The 21135-nt window shown below is 34.6% G+C and overlaps 2 protein-coding genes across 2 annotated transcripts in view; one reads left to right on the top strand and one right to left on the bottom strand.

The window, feature by feature from the left end:
- Window positions 1–6911: 6911 nt before the first annotated feature.
- LOC145292645 (uncharacterized) lies at window positions 6912–16759 on the bottom strand. Its single transcript, XM_080138743.1, has 2 exons — window positions 16469–16759; window positions 6912–9709 (listed from the first exon to the last, which is right to left on the bottom strand). Exon 2 carries the CDS (start codon window positions 9639–9641, stop codon window positions 8688–8690), a length of 954 nt encoding a protein of 317 aa, XP_079994869.1. The 5' UTR covers window positions 9642–9709; window positions 16469–16759; the 3' UTR covers window positions 6912–8687.
- The window catches only part of LOC145292661 (ELMO domain-containing protein 2-like), a 71244-nt gene continuing 65243 nt past the window's right edge, over window positions 15135–21135 (top strand). Inside the window, exon 1 of the mRNA XM_080138744.1 lies at window positions 15135–15277. The gene's annotated coding sequence lies outside the window, so the exon portion shown is untranslated. The remainder of the gene's footprint in view (window positions 15278–21135) is intronic.

The following is a 21135-nucleotide window of genomic DNA, read 5'->3' as shown; positions in this document are numbered from 1 at the left end:
AACACGTGTTTGTAGATTACTGTTGTGTATATATATATATATATATATATATATATATGAGTAACGTCTTGAGTGAGTGTCAGGCCTTCATTCAATGCCTGTTCATGGGCCCACTGATGGCTCTGCAGTCTTGCCAATCAATTATATAAACTTGAGCAGGTCTGACACTCATGAAACGGCTGTAGATAAAATGCTTCCATGTAATTGATAAGACCTGCTTTTAACAACAAAGTTCAATCATAACACCTCACAGATCCACAATTGTTGGTAAGATTTTATGTTTCCTGCATGCTCTTTGTTTTTCTTTTTTTTTTTTTAATGCACGGTTAACCATGGCTGCTTCAAAACGTTCAATGCCATTATAAATCTGTACCCTCCACTACCTACGATCAGATACTAGGGACTCCCAATTGTCTGCTGGAATAGCAAAAGATGCCAAACTCTCATTGACACCATCTCAAAATTGTTTTTTGGGCTCATGTTTAAATCTTTTGTTTGAAAGAAGCTCACCATAAAACAACTATTTTATGAGTCTGCAATCATCAGACCAGACAAGATAACCAGACCATTGCATTTGGTTCCTGATCACAAATGTAGCAATACTGCTGTCTTCAAAAGACCAAAAAGAAAGATATACTATAAAATATTAAAATGACCAATTGGGAGAGAGGAAAATTGTTCAACTTCTTGACTAACTCAGTGTTTGAGAGATAAAGAACTTTCATGGAACATTCAAATATCTATGTACCTCATATAGAGTTCAAATGTTAGCCCCAGGTAGAGAGCCCGTTGATTTCTGAAAAATTCGACTGAAGGAAAATGAAACAAAAGTGTTTTAGATTTGGCTAAGACACTTATGTCAAAAACGAAACTGTTCTACCTCAAACAAAGAAAGTGTCTGAAGGAGTGTTGATGAAATCTTTTGAGCCATTTTATATGATTTATCCAACGTTCATGTTTCAGAGACATAAAATATTGATGATAAAACATGTTTGAAATACTGACAGCTTTGTTGTCAGTTATATCACCATTAGACCAAACTTTTTTACAACCTAACAACTCTGATCCCTTTCTGATTCTGTCTTATTCCTGTATCAAGAGATCCATCATCGGATAAAGTACTACCAAGCAGACGAAATCCTTGATGACTTCAAAATACTTCCCATAGACAAAGATATCAGGTTCCATATAAAGATCATGAAGAACAGGAGTATACATAGCTTTAGTTTTCTTAATGCTAACCATCAATTCAAAGCAGGTACAAGCATTCATGGAGAGATCTATGTCATTATTGGAAGCAAACCATATCCTCTGGAAAGTGTGTCACTAGGTCAGCATCATCAAAATACAACAGCTCTTTTATAAATCCCTCACTAATAAGGGTTTGGGCTTAAAATCTTGTTAGGTTGAATACTTTTCCAGTTGTTTGGGATCTAATATAAACACCAATATTGTACCTATTTACTATGCCTCCCCACGGGACAGAGTTAGACACCAGGGTCGTTTTTTAACGTGGAGAAAAGGTACAAAAATAAAAATTGTCTCAGTCGTGAAGGATTTCTCCTCCACCGAAAGAGAACAAGAAATAGAAGTGCAGCATCTGAAGAACAGATACTATTGTAACTAGTGTCTGTAGGTATTAAAAAATACTTATAGTAATAATTATGTCTGTCCCTTTAAGAATTGAGTTCTTATTGTTGAGCACTTTATGTTGAAATGAAAAAAAGTCGGTCACTTAAGCCCACATATGCAGATCATGTTAAAATTATTTGATCACTCTCGACCTTCTTGAATGACATTTACACTTTATATAATGTTAATTTCAACTATATTCTCACCATGGTTCACGTTGGCTGAGTGATTTGTTCCTTGCTAATAGAGTCAGAGATAGCTTTGTGGCCAGGTTCAAATTTCCTGATCGACGGTAATGATTCCCAAAAGGATGAAACATTAGTGTCTGTAGGTATGAAAAATAATTATAGTAATATATATATATATATATATATATATATATATATATAAAATGAATGAATGACAAAAGTCTATATTTCAAAGTTCATGATATTGACCATCTTACAATTTATTCCTTTAATTCAATTGACATTTAATTCAGTTTTACATTTTGAAAATGGCGTAATGTAAACATATTATAAGGTATTTACAGCTTCTCTTCCAATTTTCGAATTTTAATCATGTCAAAACGCACTTTATTTCCTTTTGACGGATTTATTGTTGCTATTTCTTCTGATGAGCTAAGAGCAAAATAGATTCACTGATTGATATAATAATTAAGTGATCGATTTTGTGATACGAAACGGATACTGTCAAGAACTGTAAATGTCAGCTGAATTAAAGGAATAAATTGTAAGATGGTCAACATCATGGACTCTGGAATATAGACTTTTGTCATTCATTCATTATATTGCTTTGTAATTACATTGAGCTTCTTAAATAAGGATTGGTATATATTATAAGGAAATAAGGTATAAAGTATATAAAATCTAAATGAATAAATGCAAAAGTTTTGTCCACTTATCCAAAGTACATCAACGTCAAAATAGGTCAGGGTTATTTAATTCAACAACACAATATTTTTAAATACTGTACACATAGTAATTCACTAACGCCAAAACAAAGAAATGTGTATGCCTAATTTGCATATTTATTACTAAAACAGTTTCTAATAAGTGTTTTATGTGATTCAAAATGTTTATTGTCCTATTTGCTAACATATATGCAGAAGAGCAATTACTATTACTATTAATATCAATAAAAACAATTTAATGAAAAAAAGATAACTTTCCAAAATATTAGTGATGGGATAATTCCAATATTTTTTTCCAATTCCGATACAATAATCAATTATTTTAAATTCACAATTCCAATACAATAACCGAGTCTGATTCTTTTAAAATGTTTAGATATTTAGTTGTAGAGGTGTTTATTTTTTTTATTATTTTCAGATTACCGTAAAAACCCACATAATATGTCCATATATTTTCAGAAGTGTAAAATTATACTTTCAGAGTAATATATAGATTTTAACTCTATTGATAGTTAAAAATCCGTAAATACTTATTTTTTCATTAGTAACAAGCAATTAAAAATTTTGTTTTAAACAAAAATAAGCCGAAAAATAAACATTTAAAAGAATCATTTTTGGCATCATAAAATAGGCAGAGATTTATCCGATTCTGATACTGACCCCTCCCTCTCCAATTTTTACAAATCATCTCAACACTAATTTCCGTTTTGAAGAATACGGGGGGGGGGGGTAATTTTATTGTCCTATTTGCTTATACATACACAACAGTTTTATTAATATTATTGATAATAATTACTTCTTCCATGAAAACTAAATAAATAACTTCTTTAAAATTAGCAAATTAAATGGCTTATTTTTAAAGTCTAAACAAAAATATTAAAAGTGTGTGGTTAAAATTATGGTTTACAATGTTCAAAGTTAAATCCCAATTCAACAATATTCCTGACATGGAATTCTGAGTAAAACTTAATTTTTAAAACATTTTAAATTATGTCCTCCACTCCTCAGATTAATTGCTGCCCAGAATGCATAGAGCTTTTTGCTCATATTATATATATATATATATATATATATATATTCATAATTAAATCCCCAAAACAATTTTCACAGTAAACAACTGATGATCCTTAAAATAATATTAAAACTAGCATGAATTATTGGAAGCAAACCGACACTGATTGCAAGACATTAATTGACTTACAAGTAAAATAGTTTCCCAACAAAGGACTTCCGATTAATAAATTTTTTAATTTTTTTTAATACAGATTTAAAGGTTGAAAAACTTCCAAAATATATATGCAAAATTTAATCATTCACAGACAGCTGATTCATCGTCTATGACTTAACAGTGTGGCTAGACATAACAAGTGCATCCAAAATTTAAAACTAGAACAGCTAACATCCAAATACGGCCAACAGTCACACACCATATCTATTGCCCAAAAGGCCATAAATGACCAAGTTCTCTAATTTTCTCTCCTTTGATCTTGAGCACATAGTGCAATGGGGAAAGAGGTGGCTGGTTAATTTTAATGCATCTAAAACCAAGCTTCTATCTTTATATCATCAACGCTCTGATCCCTGTTTGGCATCAATTGAAGTGAATGGCTCTTGCCTTGGGGAGGCTCCTTGTGTTTTGACAAGCTTCCGGGTCTGACCTTTACTCCTGATCTGAGATGGAACACGTACATCAAATCTGTTGCCAAGGCTGCTGGAAAAATGGCGAGGGTCCTTCTACCGCTAGAGTAGATATCTCACTGCTGATGCAATTCTCTACCTGTATATTTTCCCATTGACTACTGTATACTCATTAACCCTTATCCTTGAGTGGCCTCCGGGGCTTGATAAGTGGTGACTTCTTTGTAAAAAAAAAAAAAAAGAAGCTATATTTATGTACTTTCTTTGTTCACATATATTATAACACAGCCAGTAACTAAGAAATCTATTCTTTACAAAAGATTTCTTTATGCTAAGTGCTATAAATAGGGAGCATCTAATAGTCATCCGTAAACAGTTGTTTCGCCAAGGACTCATCAGTGTGGTTAGATATAGAGTGTATCCATGCTGAGACTCAAATCTTGTATGTCCAACCCACCCAAAATGTGACTAGCAATCAAACATCGTCAGATATTGTGATTGATGGCTGAATGGTCAGAATCGTTGAATATCAACTATATGGTAGAACTTATTACCCTAGCTTGAAACTCTTGCCTATTTAGCCATAAAGAGCTGTGATACAGCAGAACAGTCTATGATTGATTAATGTATATTTATGATTAAAATTTAGTAAAAACAAACAAAATGCTTTTGTAAACCACGTTTAAGATGCAAATATTTTTATTAAAAAAAATCAGATTTTTTTTATCTTGATTATTTTTACTCATTAATTTCAGATAATACAGGGTGGAATGATAAAATTCTCGCCAAAGAAAAGACAATATGATTCCATTTCTGTTTGATGAAAAACAATTTTCTTTTTTTGGTTGCAGACTATCTGCTAGTTAACCACTTGTGTATAAATCCCAAGGACGATAGGAGCCTTCAATCATGTCTGAAAATGACACAATATTTAACAAGTGAGATCGGAGATGCGCCGCTGTACAGCTCATGCTCTCTACTGATCCAAGTTATGACAACAGGACCATTGACAGCATCCTCAAAATTCAAATCTGGATAACAGGGACGTGCCCAAGGTGATGAAAACAAAGTTTCCGGCCACAGTTATGGTCTTTGGTCTGGTTTCAAGTGACGGTCACATCATGCCATCTTACATATTCGAAGTTGGCTTGAAAATCAATACCAAAGTGTACCTGAAGAGTGTGATGATCTCCTGGTGCAATCAGGTGTCTGCTAGCAGACCCTGGGTGTGCCAACAGGATGCTGCACTGGCCCACAAGTCCAAAGAAACCCAGGCTTGGCTTCAGAAGGAATGCTGCAACTTTGCACCCTTCTTTCACTGAACCCTGTCCTTCCCTGACCTGAACCCGCTGGACTAATTTGTTTGGTCATACGTTGAGAACATCATCAACATGACCTGCCACAACACCAAAGCCAGCCTGATCGCTGAACATTTGCAGAGCTCCTGCCGGCGCTTGTGGAAAAGGCATGCTCACAGTTCTGGACCTGTATCGAGGTGGTGATTGAGGTTAAAGGCGACTGTATTGAATAGACGTTAGTTCTACTACATAATCAAGTTATCTGAATTGATTTTTTCAATAAAAGTTTTAAAATAAAGCTGTTGTGTTGTTTTCTTTAGGGAGACAATTTTATCATTCCACCCTGTAAAATATCTGTCATCAGAAATCAAGCGTTTATAAAAAAAAAAAAAAAAAATTAAAAGTTTTACCATTATTTGTTTTTAGTAATGTCCTTGCCACATGGTGGATGCGACGGTTAGATTTCTTTAAAATGATGCATGATGAAGACTCATACGCTCATACTATAAGATGATGCATGATGAAGGAACATTGCTTCTTTGAACTTTTGGTGCTTGTTAAGATAGTCGACAGATAGATTTTTTTTAAATATGTGGTTTTAAGCAAAAACAACAGTACTTGCTTAATTGTCATGTTGAAAATAGTAATATATCCAAAAATATATACAGAAATTATGAACATTTATCAAGTAGAACAACTGCTGTTGTGTTTTTTGTTAAAAAAAAAAGTTTATCACTATAGACTACAAATGCCGGAAGCCATTAAAGTGGTGAAAAGGGAGATAAGTATGTCTCTTGTATTCGCAATCTTCAAAGTGTTTACATCTAAGGAAAATGCGATTTCTTCCAATTTTCCGTAAAAATTAATTTTAACAATAAATAATTTTCTACTCAATGAATTTTGGTAATTTTTGGATATATTACTATTTTCCACGTGACAATAATTTAATAGGGTGTTTGCTTAAAAATTACATATTTTAAAAAAATTGATGTTAACTCTATCTTAACAGACTTTTTTTAGCATGTAGATACTATAGCATAATTAAATTAGCTAAAGTTTTCTGAAAGCATCTTTTGAAGAAATTTAAGAAAAACAGACAAAATGCCTGTGTAAACTATGTTTAAGATGCAAATATTTTTATCAAAAAAAAATCATTAAATATTTTTTATCTTGACTATTTTTACTTATTAATTTTAGATGATAAAATATTCATCATCATTGTTTTCCTCAATTTTAAATTTCTTAAAAGATTCTTTTTAAAAAAAACGTTTGCCAATTTTATATAGATATATGTATGCAATTCTCAAGATTTTTTTGTTATAGAAGTTAATCTAGCGAATCTTTACCTCAGGATGAAAACAAACGGAATATTTTTTCTTTTTTATTTTCATCATAACTTAGCCTAAATAAGGCAGTAACTGAAACATGTCTGCACATATGTAGCCAAAATATTTATATAATAAAAATTCATGCACAAACATACACATAAAAGCACACAGCATGGTTTCCTGTTAAATACACTGTATCTACATTCAAAAACATTCCTGTAAATATGTTTGCTATTTATAAAGCATAATACAAAATACCTTCAATAAGTTACCAGACCTTTTTTTGCATTTAAAATTGTCATGGACGCTTGAAAATTCAGTATCTTATTACTATACATCTTATGAGATGACTGACTAATTTTTATGATTTCAGGTTCAAAAGAACAGATACAGCAGGAATTGGAATGCACCCTACTAAAGCCTGATTGTCACCGCTAGTGCATTTCAAAAATGCAATCTGGACATGAGGACATGTTAGAAGAATGACATGCAATACAATTCTGTTAGAAAAAATGCCAAAGAAACGTATGGAATGCTCCAGACTGCATGAATCAAGCATCAGTTTTGGAGTGGCATAAGAAATTCAAGAAAGGCAGGAAATATGTGAGAGATGATCAGAGATGTGGGAGTAGTAAGGAAGTTAGAACATCAGAGTTGATTGGCCAAATAAAGAATTTCATGGATAAGGACTGTCATGTGTCTATAGAGACAATGAGTGCACAGTTTGATGTCAGTGTGCGAACTGTACATACAATTTTTTGTAAGTAACTGAAGATGCAGAAGATTTGCGCAAAGTTTATCTCAAGGATGCTCAGAGAAGATCAGAAAGAAAGACGTTATAGGCATCTAGAAAGTTCCTAGAGTCCAGACCTTGCTCCCCACGATTTTTGATTATTCCCTAAGCTCAAGGAAAACCTTATGAGACAATTGAGGAGATGAAAGAGGCTGTGACGAGGATCATTGACTTGCTCACACAAGGACTTCCATGGGGGCTTACAGAAGTTGTTGGAATAGTACAACAAGTACATTGCAGCCAGAGGAGATTACTTTGAAGGGGACTAGAGTTTTATGTGTGTCCATATGAAAAAGTCTGGAAACTTATTAAAGGCACCTCATGAATGTATGCTTTAGGTTCAAAATAAAGAATTGTTTTTATTCCAAAAATCATATAACCAAGTAATCTTTACTGTTGCTGCTTTGATCTCCAGAAAGAAAAAAAACCTTTTCATCTTGGGATCATAATGAATATACAAGCAAGGAATGGCACAAAGAATATACTGAACAGTAATCAAAACAACAAAATGTAAGGGTTCTTCTTCAGAATTGCCCTTATATGAAAAAATAAAAATAAAGAAAAATCTGTATGATGTACGTATCCATGACGAAACAAAAATATCATTCTAAAAATCACATAAATTGATCAAGTAGTTTTATTTTTATAAAGAAAATAATTTTTAAGCGATTAATGGGAATTTGTAGGCATTACAGTATAAATCTATAGTATAAAGTGTTGAGTTATCTCCCTTCGCTTAGAGATTTTTTTTTCAAAATAGCAGGGAGACAGTCACTTCTTTGGTAGTCGTAAAATTTGATTTTTTTTATTTAAAAATAAAATTACTTGATCAATTTATGTAATTTTTGGAATATGATATTTTTGTTCCATCACAGTTCCGTAGATCATACAAATTTTTTTAAATTTTTTTTAATATAGGGGGAATTTTGGGTAATAGCCAAAGTAAGATACTGGTTCGAATAATCCCTACGATAAATGCATGTGCATATTTACATAAGTAGCATTCGTAAAACTAGATGAGTAATTATTTGCAATGGAAATGCATTAGAATGGCATCGGAAAGGATAAAAAGTTTGGTTCACATGTTATTTCTTATGTTCTTCTTTGATGTGTTCGATTAGTTTGTTGTATATTGCAAAACTTTTGCCGCAATGCCGACAATCGAGAGGCTTGTCCGTAGTGTGAACCAATTTGTGTCTGGTCAGCTGAGCTCCATGCTGGAATGTCTGGCCGCACTGGTCACATTCAAAGTGATTCCGCTTGCTGTCGTGGATTCGTTTATGGACGATGAGATTGGAACGATATGAGAATCCTCGGTTACAAAACTCACACCGGTATGGTGTGTCGCCCGTGTGAATTCGCTCGTGCTCTGTCACCATCGATCGAGTCATGAATGTTTGGTCGCAGTACTGGCACTGGTACGGCGTCGCCCCGACATGGGTTTTCTTGTGAACAATGAGGTCGACTAATGAAGAATACTTCTTTCGACAGAACTCGCACTCAGTCGGACCCTTAGCCCCGTGCATACGCTCGACATGGTTAGTGAGGACGACTTGGCTTGTAAAGATACGATTACAAATCTCACACTTAAGACCGTTGCTATCGACACGACTCACAACCTGTTTTGAATTTGCATAAAGCTGTGAAAACGTGTTGCTTGTTGTAACTGAGGTAGAAACTAAATTTTTTTCATCTTTGGAAGTGGTAGTGGCAGTACTTATAGAAGTGGTAGTAGAATTAAGATTGGCGCCTACATTGTCACCATAAGAACTGGAGCATTCACGTATATGAGCTGCAAATAAACAGCTATAAGAGAACGATTCGGCGCAATAATGGCATTTGTATCGCTCGTCTTCAGGAAGGACAGATAGATATTTCAAAATATCGTCGTTGTTGTGAACTTTGCCGCACATCTTGCAGATTTTGCTGCTGCTGTTGCTGCTGCTAGATTCTGTTGTGGGTTCAATCTTGACCATTTTTGCCTCTGGAGCAGAATCATCCTCTTGGACATTTTTAGTTTTCTCAGCTTTAGTCCGCATTTTGTTGTTGTTAATTTTCTTTACTGGAAAAAGGGGTCCAAGGAAAATAAAGAAAGATCCGATGGATTCTGGATAAAAAAAAAAAGAAGAAATAAATGTATGATCAACAAGATGTCATCTGTTTGCACACATAAACAGATGTAGTTGTTACATAAGATGTAAAACACACTCTGATGAAAAGTTAACAATTTATTCAAAGCAATGTTTACCGCTTGCCTTTGGAATTCCCTTCCTGCTCCCAGTTTTCCTGATCATACCAACATGCAAGATGTGGAAAAAAAAAAAATTTCAAAACCTACCTGGTAAATATAACTAGTGAACCAAGTTCCAGAGAGATACAAATTGCACTTAAAAGGACAGTTAGAAATGTTAAAAAAAAAAAAAAAATCTATTGGAATATGTAATAGCAAGTGAATGCCTAGCACTTGCGAGTCATAGGAAGCTAAAACAAAATAAGGAAATTAAAAAAAAAAAACATCTTGCTGCTTAACTTTAAACCTATATGGTCCCCTTATAAATTTGGTCCTTATTACAGAAGCTCCTTTCTCTTCAATGACAATATGCCTTGTTTGGGATGAACAAAAAAAAAGTGTTTCAATAACACATCTGAAGCATACATGACACATGAAAAACTGATGCAGAAGCTCCAATACTGCTGATATTGGGGGATCAACTCACCTTTTTGAATCCCGTTTCTCAAACATCCAATTCTTTGAAAAATATATATAAGATCTTTTGGGGGTTATGTGACACAACAACTTGGATAACAAAATGTTGCCGTTTGTATTCTGAAATGTCAAGTGCTAATAAAGCACGATTAGACATTACTTGTCATAAAACGACTGTCTCATCTCAAATTCACTCATCAACATTAATCGCGTCAACTGACACTATCTCCATCACACAGATGTAATATCATTTATTTCTCCGGGTTTTTTTTTTGTGGAGGGGGGGGGAGGCCCGACAAAAGAAGGGTGGACCTGAAATTTCACCCTTGTCTGTTCGCCTGTCCGCACTTTTCTCAATAACTACACTTTGGAATTCTTTTAAATTTTGCACAAACATTAAACATGATATGAGTTAAAAAGTAACAGAATGGACTTCCCAGGAAAACTCTGGTTGCTCCCTCTAGGGGGGGCCTTTCAGGTTAAAATGGCTAAAAATTGACACTTTTGTGATTATTAAGAAAAAAATTGATGGCTTGAATTTTTATAAAACTTTCTGAAAAGTTGTAATTAACTGGTTTCTATATAATTTTGTTATAACTCTTATTATTAGGGATAATAAAAACACTCCATTTTTGGGACTATTTTACCATATTTGTCCAAAATTTACTGTGTATGTCTATTTAGCAGTTTTGCATGGTGCTGAACTTAAATTGAAATATGTTAGGGCCTTGGGGATTTTGGGGGATAAATGAGGGGGGGGGAGGATGATGGACGTAGTCATTTCTTTTTTTTTTGCATGTGCAGAACTCAAATTTATATATGTTAAGGCCGAAAACTGCACTGTTTGTTCATTTTCACCAGTATTTCACGCCCCCTGTGGGGACTTTTGGAGCTAAATGGTGGGGGCAAATGCTGAACTTAGCACTCACGGGGGACCATGCATACTTCACTTGTTTTTTTACAAGTGAGTCACCACTTATCAAGTACTAAATGCCACCCGAGGATAAGAGTTAATGTGTGCAGTGGTCACCGAGACAACAGCATAGTAATCATTAATGGTAGAATTTGATTATTTAAGTGGACGTCTCAACAAGTACTTGTTTTAGTCAGCTGGAAAGCAGGCCAGTGGAAAAGGGTTACACAGATGGACAGTTCTAGAAAAGAAGCTTTCTTCGTGGAATTTGTGTTTAGATTCAAGGCACAGATAGAGTGAGGAAAATTATTGATAGTGGTTGTGTGACTAGATGAGTGTTTTTTTTTTTTTGTGAAGGCTTGGCAAGAGTTGAGAACCATGGATAGAAAATCAGATGAGCACTTTTAATGTATTAATGAGTCACCACTTATCAAAATTTGAGGATAAGAGTTAATGAAATGAATAAATTGACAGTTGAATGATGAACGATATTATGAGAGGATTGAAACTATAAATAAAATTTGATTCCTCATGAGGATAGTCTATAACAAGTATTTGCTGACATTCAATTTGAACATGATCATGTTATATAGCCCATAGGGAAATCTATGGTAACATGCACCACAGGTTGGAAGTTCTTAGAAATAACTGTTTGTGGAAATTTCTTTGCATTCGACACACGTATTACCACAAAAAAAAACACAAATTAATATGAGGAATTAGTAAAACTAGTGTTGGGATAATTAATCAGAATCAAAAACAGGAATCAACAAAAGCAGAACATTTTGGAACATATTGAGATCATAAAAAATTGTGCCTATTTTCTGATACCCAAAACGATTCTTTTTATTGTTCTTATTTCTTGATTTTTGTTTAAAACTTAATTTTCCATGGCTCGTATTATCTACTATCTACTATATAATAAAATGATTGCAGAAATTCCCCTCTGGACCAAAGTACACTAGGTTTGCCCCAACAGATGCCACATAGAAATTTATTATATTTGAACTATTATCCACCATCTTATGTAACTTTAGAATGCCATTTTAGACACATTTGTTCGTTATAATAAAATCCTACTTTTTATCCTAGGAGAAACATCATCACAATTGCCAACTTCTTTATACGAAGTAATCTGCATTTTCTCCTCTAAATCTAAAGTCCTCATACTGCCACCAGTCTACCATTACCTTTCCTTTTCCAGTTACAAAAATAATCATTTCTCTCTCAATCAATTCCGGCTATTCTCATTGGCTGTAAGTTAAATAATCGCTTATTCCGGAATGCATATCTTTGTAAATAAACAAACACGCGGGACATTAAAAAAACATGGCCACTATCATTTTAACCTAAAACAAACCGATTGTTTTCTTTCTTTTTTTTTTCCACTTTATTTCCTAAATATAATACTTCATTTACTATATTAGTTTTTAGTACACTTAAATTCCTGCACAGACAAACACGCATGTTAGCACGACCTTGGAGGTTTTACAGACCAGCGAGCAAGAGTCTATGTAAGCAAATATATATATATATATATATATATATGGAATAATGGTACTAGTCCAGAGAGTGATCCGAGCATAAATAATATTATTTAAAAAGCCATTCTTAACATGGGGAGGGGAGGGTGTTTTGTGCCTATTCTATACTTCAACCTTACAATTGAATAAAAAACATATAAAACTTTAATTAAACTTGGAAATACGATTTAAAAAATAGCGCGGATCACTCTCTGCACTAGCACCGGAATAATCGCATTGACACACTGGTTCTCGTCAGATCACAGAAGTTAAGCAACATTGAGCCTGGTTAGTACCAAATGGGTGACCATTTGGAAATTTTAGGTGCTGTATGTATTCTCCGCTTATCTTGGCATTTTTTCCAGTCATCCTGAACATACACTCCACTTGCTACTGGTATTTAGCAATGTTGACTCAGGACAGGTGTGGTTGGAGATTGTGCACCTCCTGCCACAAAAATTCCATGCACAAGCACCCCTACGGTGGGTACCCATGATCTGTCAAAGACTGAGGGAGCCTATATATATATATATATATATATATATATATATATAGGGAGGGAGAGATATGAGGAGAGGGAGGGAGAAAGAGAGCGATACAGAGAGAGAGAGATGATGACTGCTCATAATGTCAGAACTTCTACATGGCCAAGGCAACTAGAGTATTTACTTTTTCTCCAACTACTTTTTCTCCCAGTGTTACAACTTCTAGACTGGGTAATGCGGATAATTTTCTTTTTTTTTTTTTTGTACCACTCGATAGGGTACTTGATGCTATTTTCATTTTTTTGTAAGAGGTTACTTAGGTTTTTTTACATTTCTTTTTCTGCAGACTCGCACAGATAATAATATTAAAAGTTTTGTTTCTATTTTTATAACACAAATAGGTCACAAAACATACTATTGTAAATTGCTTTTATGTACATATACTGAAAAATACTTATGCGTATTTTAAATACTTAAAAATAAATTTAAACACAAATAGGTCACGAACCTAATTAACTTGTTGTGCACAATATTTCTTTCAAACAAAAAATAACATTTTTGTTTCTGTTATCTAAAATTAAAATTTTAATTGGTATACATTGTTTCAATTTATAAACTGTTCTATTCATATTATTTTTGCTATAAACACAATTCTGTATATATTGTTTACAATAAATAATGATTGCTTAGTATTTACAGAAAACACTCCGTGTATAGCGTTTCTTAAAATTTTTAATAGAATCTTACTTTGATAGTTTAAACTTTTAATTCTTACTTTGATAATAAACTGGCTGTGAACAATATTTCTTTAAAAAATAAAACAACTTTTTTTTCTGCTGTTTTTTTACATGACGAGGGGGGGGTCATATTACCACTAGACAATGCCAATTTAAGGGTCCTGCTAGTTAATTATAAAATGATGCATATTTATTGATTTTAAAATACCAGTAAAACTAAAATTCATAGATTTTTCTCTTCACCACAAGAGTATTTTTGTTTGCAAAAATATAGGCACATATGACATGGATTTTTATGGTAATCCTCCACCCCTAAAAAAGAAAAACTTTACAGTTAGAAATTTCAAAAGAATTGGAATTGGCAATTGTATCGGAATTGGGAAGTTAACTCTAGCTTCCCTTATTCTGTCCTTTAGTTCTCACATTCCAGGAGCAATGTTTTTGACAAAGGAGGGAGAATTGCTGTTTTTTGGGTCGTAATCTATTCCCTCTAACACTTATCGTTGGCAAGTTTTTGACTTTGAAGTACAATTTTTTTTAGCTCCTTACATCAAGTGGCTCCATGCTTTGTCTGGAGCAATTTCCATTAAAAAATAAATAAATAAATAAATAAATAAATAAAACAAAATTGGTAATTGTATCAGAATTGGGAAAATATTGGAATCGTCCCATCACTAGTTATTACATGGAACGTGCTCGACTGAGCTTCAATCTCTCATTCCTTCCTGTAAAACTTTCATAGCAAGAATTTGTTTTCCAACCAAGACTTCAAAAAAATTTAAATACTTTTAAAGTTGAGTTTGATATGATTTACCAGGCATAACAAGTTTTACGGTATCTTTTGTTTATTAAATTATTAGATGAAAGTACAGAATAATTATAAAACGCTCTCCCTCCCCATGTTAAAAATGGGGTTTCGAAATAATAACGTTATTATTTCAGTACGGTCTTTATTCTACATAAGTACCTACAACACTTCCACTAACCCTAAGTTCGAGTGGCAATATCGCACCCCTACTATAAAATTACTATGGAAATTACGTGTGGAGATTTTCCACTACAGAGCGTCGGTTGTCAAAGGTTTGCAACAATGGTTTGTTGCGACCTATGTCGTAGGTTAAAAAAAAACAAAAACGTATACTCTCGTCTGTCTGGTAAAGTTAATCTCCTCCACTGATCACAACCTCAGAACGATTAACCATCCCTTCATGTGACTTTTTATACCCAAGTCATCCAATCAAACGAATCAAACGTTCAACAAACACTCTCACAAACATTTCCTTTGCTCCAGTTCTTCCAGAGGGTCGCAGGTAAGTGTCGTGCAATCGTGCATCATTTTTTTTTTTTGACATACGTAAGAAAAAAAAAAAAAAATGGTTTATAAACGGAGGTAATTCTATGAAAATACTGAGGTAAAATAAGAGAAAATTAAAACGAACGTTTTTTTCTTTAATGCCTAATTTAAAAACAATATTTATGACTATATTTTGAATTATTTTTCTCTACATGATTCTCACCCGGTCAACATCGGTTTAATGCAGTTAGTTTATATATTTATGCCATTAAGATGCTTTTTTTTATTTTATTATCCTTGTATATTTTAACAGAAGAAAAAAAAGTGGGTATTTTTTACGACCTGCCCCAAGCGTAGTATAACCCCCCCCCCATGTTGAGAACGGCTTTTGAGGTTGGGGGGGTGCTTATTTCGAAAGCCGTTCTTAACATGGGAAGGTTGGGGTGTCTATAATACGCTGGGGCACGTCGTAAAAATTTACCAAAAAATGTTTCAGATAAAGTCGACGGATCGAGTTTTTTTTTTTTTTTTTTTTTTTTAAATATGTCGTTTTAAGTAAAAACAATATTAAATACTTAATTGGCATGTCGAAAATAGCAATATATTCAAGAATTATGAAAATTTATTGCGTAGAAAGTTATTTATAGTTAAAAGTAATTTTTGCGGAAAATTGGGTAAAATTGCATTTTTCTTAGACATTATAAAGTAGACAGACAGTAAGAGTCTACACACAGGGGATATAACTTGAAACGAATATTTTAGATTACTTCTTCATGGCTGCAATATTTGGTACTTGTGCATTTTTAGTACCGTGCTGAAATAACGTTATTATTTTGAAACCCATTCTTAAGGAGGGGAGGGTGTTTGTAACTATTTTGTGCTTCCACCTAACAATTTAATACAATAAAAAAGGTATCGTGAAACTGGAATTTAACCGGAAAAAACTATTTAAAAAATAACGCGGTGCCAAAAATGCATAAGCACCCTTTATTTTACTCAAAACACAATCGCAGTTGTTCTACTCGATTAATTTTCGTAATTTTTGGATATATTACTATTTTCAACATGACAATTAAGTACGTAATATTGTTTTTGCTTAAACGAACATATTTAAAAATCGATTTGTCGACTATATCTTAACAAGGCCCCAAAAATTAAAAAAAATAAATAAACCCAATTAATAAAATATGAAAGATAAATTATTTACATTTCTTGTGGCCTTTTTTCTCTCTTTTAAAATGTCCCAAAAATGGCGTAGAGAATGCGAGCGATGAGGATCAATATTCAATAAACAATACAGCCGCTGTTGAAGGATCTAAGCAAACTATATTTCAATCGATATAAATAACCTATTATAAGAGGTTAATCATTTGTATCGAAATGAATACAATTTCTGAATTGTTTTTTCACTGGTGGCGACAAGAAAGAAAAACGGTGCGTATTTTTCCTCTGATCAGCCTCTTTCACTTTTCGCTACAAAGGGAGACAACTTCTCGGTGTCATAGAACACAAATTCCCCATAAATATTCAAACGAATTGGTTCGTCTCATAAACGTTCTCAACCAGGGGTAAATTTACCCCTAGGAAGTAAAATATTACATAGTCGGACATAAATAATTGAAGTACCTGATAATTTAAAAAATAATTATTTCTTTTCAGATAGTGTCATGTCTAAGAAACGTAACTTCATACTTTTCTATTTAGAAAAAGGTTTGATTTTCTTTATTTTTTTTGTAATACGAATGTATAATACTATTACAAAACCTAAAGTCCTATACAATAAGAAAGTTCATTTTTTTTACCCTCTTGTTTTTTGTCACTTTATAATGACTATGAATTTTTTGTATAGGAGTAGGGGAGGTAAGTGGAAAAATACATGAAGTCGATAGGTCAACGACCAGTTGTCACTATCCAGCTCCTCCACCCCCCTAGGGGGAGCTGCCCCCCCCTTTCCCCCTCCCTCCTTTCTCTCCACATTAAAAAACGGCCTTATGCCTACTTTGCTCAGTAGGGAAGCAAATAAATAACCAGCGATGGGGGAAAGTTTGAAAATGGCTGCTTTAATTACAATCGAGCTAATGCATATGTTGGGATGGGGGGGAAATAATGCGCAAGTAGGCCGCTACAACTTTTCAAAGGCATAAAGACAACAATGAGCAAAGAAGGATGACAAATACATGAATTAAGACTAGCAACAAAATCACACTTTTTCGCTGTAAAGGTAACTAGATGCGGGAAGATTTTCTACGCTTATATTTTCTTCTTCAAACTGCTTGTCTTTGGAAATCCTTCCCTCCTCCTTGTTTCACCAACCATACTAGCATGCAGAAATTTAACTGTAATGTTATACTGCGAAATATATGATCGCTAACAGACCTATATTTCCAAGTAAACAACATCATTAACACAGATTGTAAAAGCAGTAGCCAAATCGCAGCAGCAGCAATAGCCACACATGATTAATAATAGCAGGAGCAGTGGCAAGCGAAAGACAATATCGATATACAAATAACAATGACGACCCTTTATGTAACCCAAAACTGTTCAATCAATTGTTAATGACACGCTAAGGTATCAGAAACTGTACGAGCCCTTTCTAGTCTCGCACAAAAACATGCGTTCACATCTCAAGCCATTTTTCTTGTCATACACATACGCGCACACAAACATACGTGCACACACACATAGATATATTCACGTTCGCGTACATACACTCACATTCACGTGCATACACACACACGCTAACGTACACACATGTGTGCATACATACACACACTTGGGCAACGTCACTTCCCCTTTGAAGGAAATCCACACATGCGCAAAAGACCACCGGAAACAACTATAAAAGCAAGAGACATAAGCCGTTTCCCTATTTTCAATTCGGCTTCCGACCTGAGAAGTCGACAGACCAACCGGTCCCTCCTGGGGCGCACGCGCCCACCTCACGTCACCTGCTACTATGTGTGGGGGCAAGAGTCAACAGACAGTACGTACACCTTACACGCTTTCTATCTCCATGGCCTGGATTGACTCTCTCTCTCTCTCTCTCTCTCTCTCTACAACAATAGTCTTTCCTTCTCACCAGCCAACAGCAAGAGTCACACGCCAAACTGGATTGACTCTCTCTCTCTCTCTCTCTCTCTCTCTCTCTCTCTCTGCAACAATAGACTTTCCTTCTCACCAGTTAACAGCAACAGACGCACGCCAAACTAAACACGTGCTGTACCCTTTTCTTTCATGTGTTTCTTCACAAAATAAACTCTAGTTCGTTTAATTCAATTTAACACGTTGTTCGTTTCTTCCTCAAAACAATTCATATTTCCTATTTTGCCACACCACAACAAAACTATCCTTCTTGTGCCCATCTTTCCATTACGATACACAGTTCATTCTGGTGAAGAATTATCTGGCATAGCACATTCATGGAACAAACAAAATAACTACGCTAGAAAAAAAAGGCATTTTGATTTCATCAACTGACCATGAGCCTATATTGAATTATTTGGCATAACACATTCGTGAAAGAAAATAACTACACTAGAGAAGGAAGGCATCTTGATTTCATCAACTGACCATGAGTCTATATTGATAAAAGAATAATTATAAAAGCACTGCGAGTGATAAACTTAGCTTAAATCCATGCACAGACACATCAAGTTTGACTGGACACAAACAAATGCAGACTCCAGGATAACGACTATTCCCTCACAACAAGGTCAGTCATGACATAGCAACACATCGACGGCAAGATCTTTTCTTTGATTGCAGCACAAACTGTTTGTCTACAACTACGTCCGCACCATTGTTACATAAAGCTCATGTCATCAGCTGACAGCAGCAGTTGGTAAGTGAGGAAGCCAAAGTGTTTTGTGAACTCTCCTTTCTTTCTTTGTTGCTGACGATGACATCTCCCTCTTCGCCATAGCAGTAGCAGCCTGCTAGCTTGCATTCGCCAGTATACGACTCATACAATCAATCTGCTAATACTGCTTCTTCTTGTTTGTGCCAGACCTGACATCTACAGTTAATGCACTATAAGGATACAGTGACAAGGACAATTATAACACTCTTTTCTTTCAGACTTCGATTCTTCTTAAAACAAGGGATATTACTAATTTCCTTTCCTTTCCAGAACATCCTGACAACAAAAGACAATCTTAACCATTTCGTTTCCTCCAAATAAAGATTTCAACTTAATATTCCTGTATGTATTTCTTGCTACCATACGTTCATTTGTTGTTATAATTGTTGACGTCAAGTGTTAAAATGCAACATTTTATGACAGCGATATAGCAATTGGTATCAATTGCTAATAATAAAAATATAACAACTTGGTGTCAGGCATTTGGAAAGATTGATACAGACAGATGCTGATAGTAATATTATAAATTCAGATAAGTTATTCATTGAAAGTCTACTTGAACAAGACATATTCCAGCAAATGTTCAACTCAGATCATCAATTTGAAAGAATATCTCCTAGCAACACATGACAGCCAGATGACTACTTTTGAACATCTCAGCTGAGTCTGAGACTTAGAATGTTGAGATGGTGAGAAGTTAAAGGATTTCGCAGGCCAACTTGAAACTACACTTAGAGAAGAAGGCGTTTATAGCAAAAATAAATTTTAAAAAGGATATATACTCCTATTTGACTCTTGTTGGATTTGTTTCATTATGTGTGCAATGCTTATGAGTGAGAAGTTAAAAGCATGGAATGCAGACCTTTACCCTCATCTCGTCAAAACAATAGATAACCACTACACCGCAATCGGCATAGCATGCAAGGCACAAAGATATTTGGACTGCAGTATAAAATCTGATACCATCACTTCACAGGATACTGCATTTTTCTCTCAAAAGCAACATAGGCCCAACCAGAGAGAAACATCACAAATATCGCATTCGCATAACTGTCGTAATGGACGTCATCATCCAAACCAGATGAGCATCAACAGCCACTCCAAGCAAGACCACCGTCAGCATCAAGACGTTCGCCAACAATCACCAAGTTCCCAAAGATACCTCAGGGGTGAACTTTGCCTTTATGGACACAGCTGCAAATTCCGGCACCCTCCACACACTCAAACACAGGCTAACGTTGCAACCATGGATGATGATACCCCAAAGATAGAGGATCAGGATTTTTGTTTCAGTCAAGACGAGATGTAATGCCTCATTTAACTCACCCCAACATCTGTCATCATATTTTCAACTTTCAAGGACACACTCACTGTTCACCTATATCCACTCTACTTTCAGCATTGGGGACATATACTCCTCTGGCATAGCGATGCTAGATTCTGGATGCTCAACCTGCATCATACCAGTATCTCACCTGATGAAGCCAGGAAATATATTACCCACTCTGATGTACAAATGAAAGGGAATCAGTGGCAGCATCACCACTCTTGGAAAAATACCATGCAATATCACAATCGGTGGCCCATATTTAACAACATCGATATTCTGATTACGACTTAGAAAACACAGTCCACTCGTACCTCATCAACAACCAAAAGGCAAAAGTTCAATTCAGTTGTACATTGATGTCAGGACCCTCTTCACCCACATCCTCTATTATAGCACCACCATCATCAATTCATACTTCTAAATACGGCAGTCATACTAACTTCATTCAAGATCACACTACCATTGGACTAAAACCCGACCTCCACTCTTTAGAGGAGAAGCTAAACTGGTTGAAAAATAACACAAATAACACAGGATTATCACTACCAATCCACCCTATCTGAGATGAATTAGAAGCTATAGCTGATTTACTCATTCAATATGCTAACATCATTGGTACCAAAAATGGCGACAAGGGCACATTCATCTGGCCTATTCGGATACCAACACATGGCCAATCCCA

The sequence above is a fragment of the Euprymna scolopes genome, chromosome 2 (assembly GCF_053919585.1).
Source record: "Euprymna scolopes isolate OS-2025 chromosome 2, ASM5391958v1, whole genome shotgun sequence".
Taxonomy (NCBI): Eukaryota; Metazoa; Mollusca; class Cephalopoda; order Sepiida; family Sepiolidae; genus Euprymna; species Euprymna scolopes.
Note: the sequence above shows the minus strand (reverse complement) of the source record. Positions and strands in the feature narration are given on the sequence as shown.